Here is a 1,226-nt window from a genome sequence, read left to right as displayed (position 1 = left end):
CGCGTGCGTGTTTATGTGTATAATCTTATTCTGACAGGCCTCATACCAACCTGCCTGGGATCACATATTTGCCCAAAATGAATTAAGTAGATTTATTCATTGTATCATTTTTCCTTCTTTTTCAGTAATTATATTCTGTGGAACTACTGACTCGATAATTTGAGATTCAGAACAATACTTAAAGTCCTTACTTGTTTCAGATCGCGTCTTATCAATTTGGTATTTGAAATACCCTTATTTCACGTGAATCTTTATATGTCAACCATCTAAGCACAGGGCTTTACTTTTTGAAAATACTGGGTTTGTGCAAGGAATCACGCTTCACAATTTTTCTCTTTACAAATTAATTCTCAGATCGTTAGCACTAACCATAACACAGTCGTTATCGTCACGTTATGACACTAGTTATTCGTTTATTTTCAAGAGCTTTTCAGAATTTCTGTGAAGGCTCAACATGCAATAATTATAGTTTCTCTTAAGGTGCGGGGCGGAAACACAAAGGCTCCTTACTTCATTTCAGTTCTTTTCAGTCCTACTTAGGCACACTGTCCAGTCTGGACGGGGAAAATGGTCAACACTCTCACACATTTCGGACAAACTATATGCTTGCAAATATTTAAAAATCTTGATCACGGAATATTTTCTACTGCATCACAAGCAGATTCTTTTGATGTCTTCAGAATACTTACGAAGTCCCGCCACTTCGCCATGGCTGTCGAGGAATGGAGGCGAAGATGTGTGCTCGCAAGTGATCTAGTTTATCCTTTTATATGCCGAAGAGTAGACACGGGCGTGGTCCGGAGATACCCCGACGCCTGTTTTTAGGTCCGTTGGCCCGATTGTCCTCCTGCTCCTTTTTTCGCCTTCACAGCTTGTTATTGAGACCGGGTCTGCTTGAGGCTGGTATACCACCTACAGGTCCTCTCTCTATGCTTCACCGTCTATTTATCCCTATATCTCTATCGCTAAGAACACCTTCTCGAGCGCAAACTGCATTAGCGACGACAAACCCTATTTACCTAGGCACAGGTTCGCTCGCGGAGGCGGTTGTGGAATGCGTTAGAACGGGATCAGACCGCTCACCCTTTGATCTTTGTGTCAGGAGGCACGCGTGGAAAAACAGTCCCGCAAAAAAGACGTCATCCGCCATCACTTGTTGCTTACCTTCTGTGACCAGCGGGATAGGTTATATAAATTTGCGAAAAAATAACTAGCTTCTTCAATTA

The 1,226-nt window shown here is 42.2% G+C and overlaps 1 protein-coding gene across 1 annotated transcript in view; it reads right to left on the bottom strand.

The window, feature by feature from the left end:
* LOC119591966 (mucin-19-like) overlaps window positions 1-728 on the bottom strand; it is a gene marked incomplete in the record, with an annotated part of 7,802 nt that extends 7,074 nt beyond the window's left edge. The window contains 1 exon segment of the mRNA XM_037940719.1: window positions 690-728. Coding sequence (XP_037796647.1) covers window positions 690-710 — 21 coding nt within the window.
* Between the last annotated feature and the right edge of the window lie 498 nt (window positions 729-1,226).

This window comes from Penaeus monodon, chromosome 29 (assembly GCF_015228065.2).
Source record: "Penaeus monodon isolate SGIC_2016 chromosome 29, NSTDA_Pmon_1, whole genome shotgun sequence".
NCBI lineage: Eukaryota > Metazoa > Arthropoda > Malacostraca > Decapoda > Penaeidae > Penaeus > Penaeus monodon.
The sequence above is the reverse complement of the archived record's forward strand: the minus strand, read 5'-3'. Positions and strand labels throughout refer to the sequence as shown.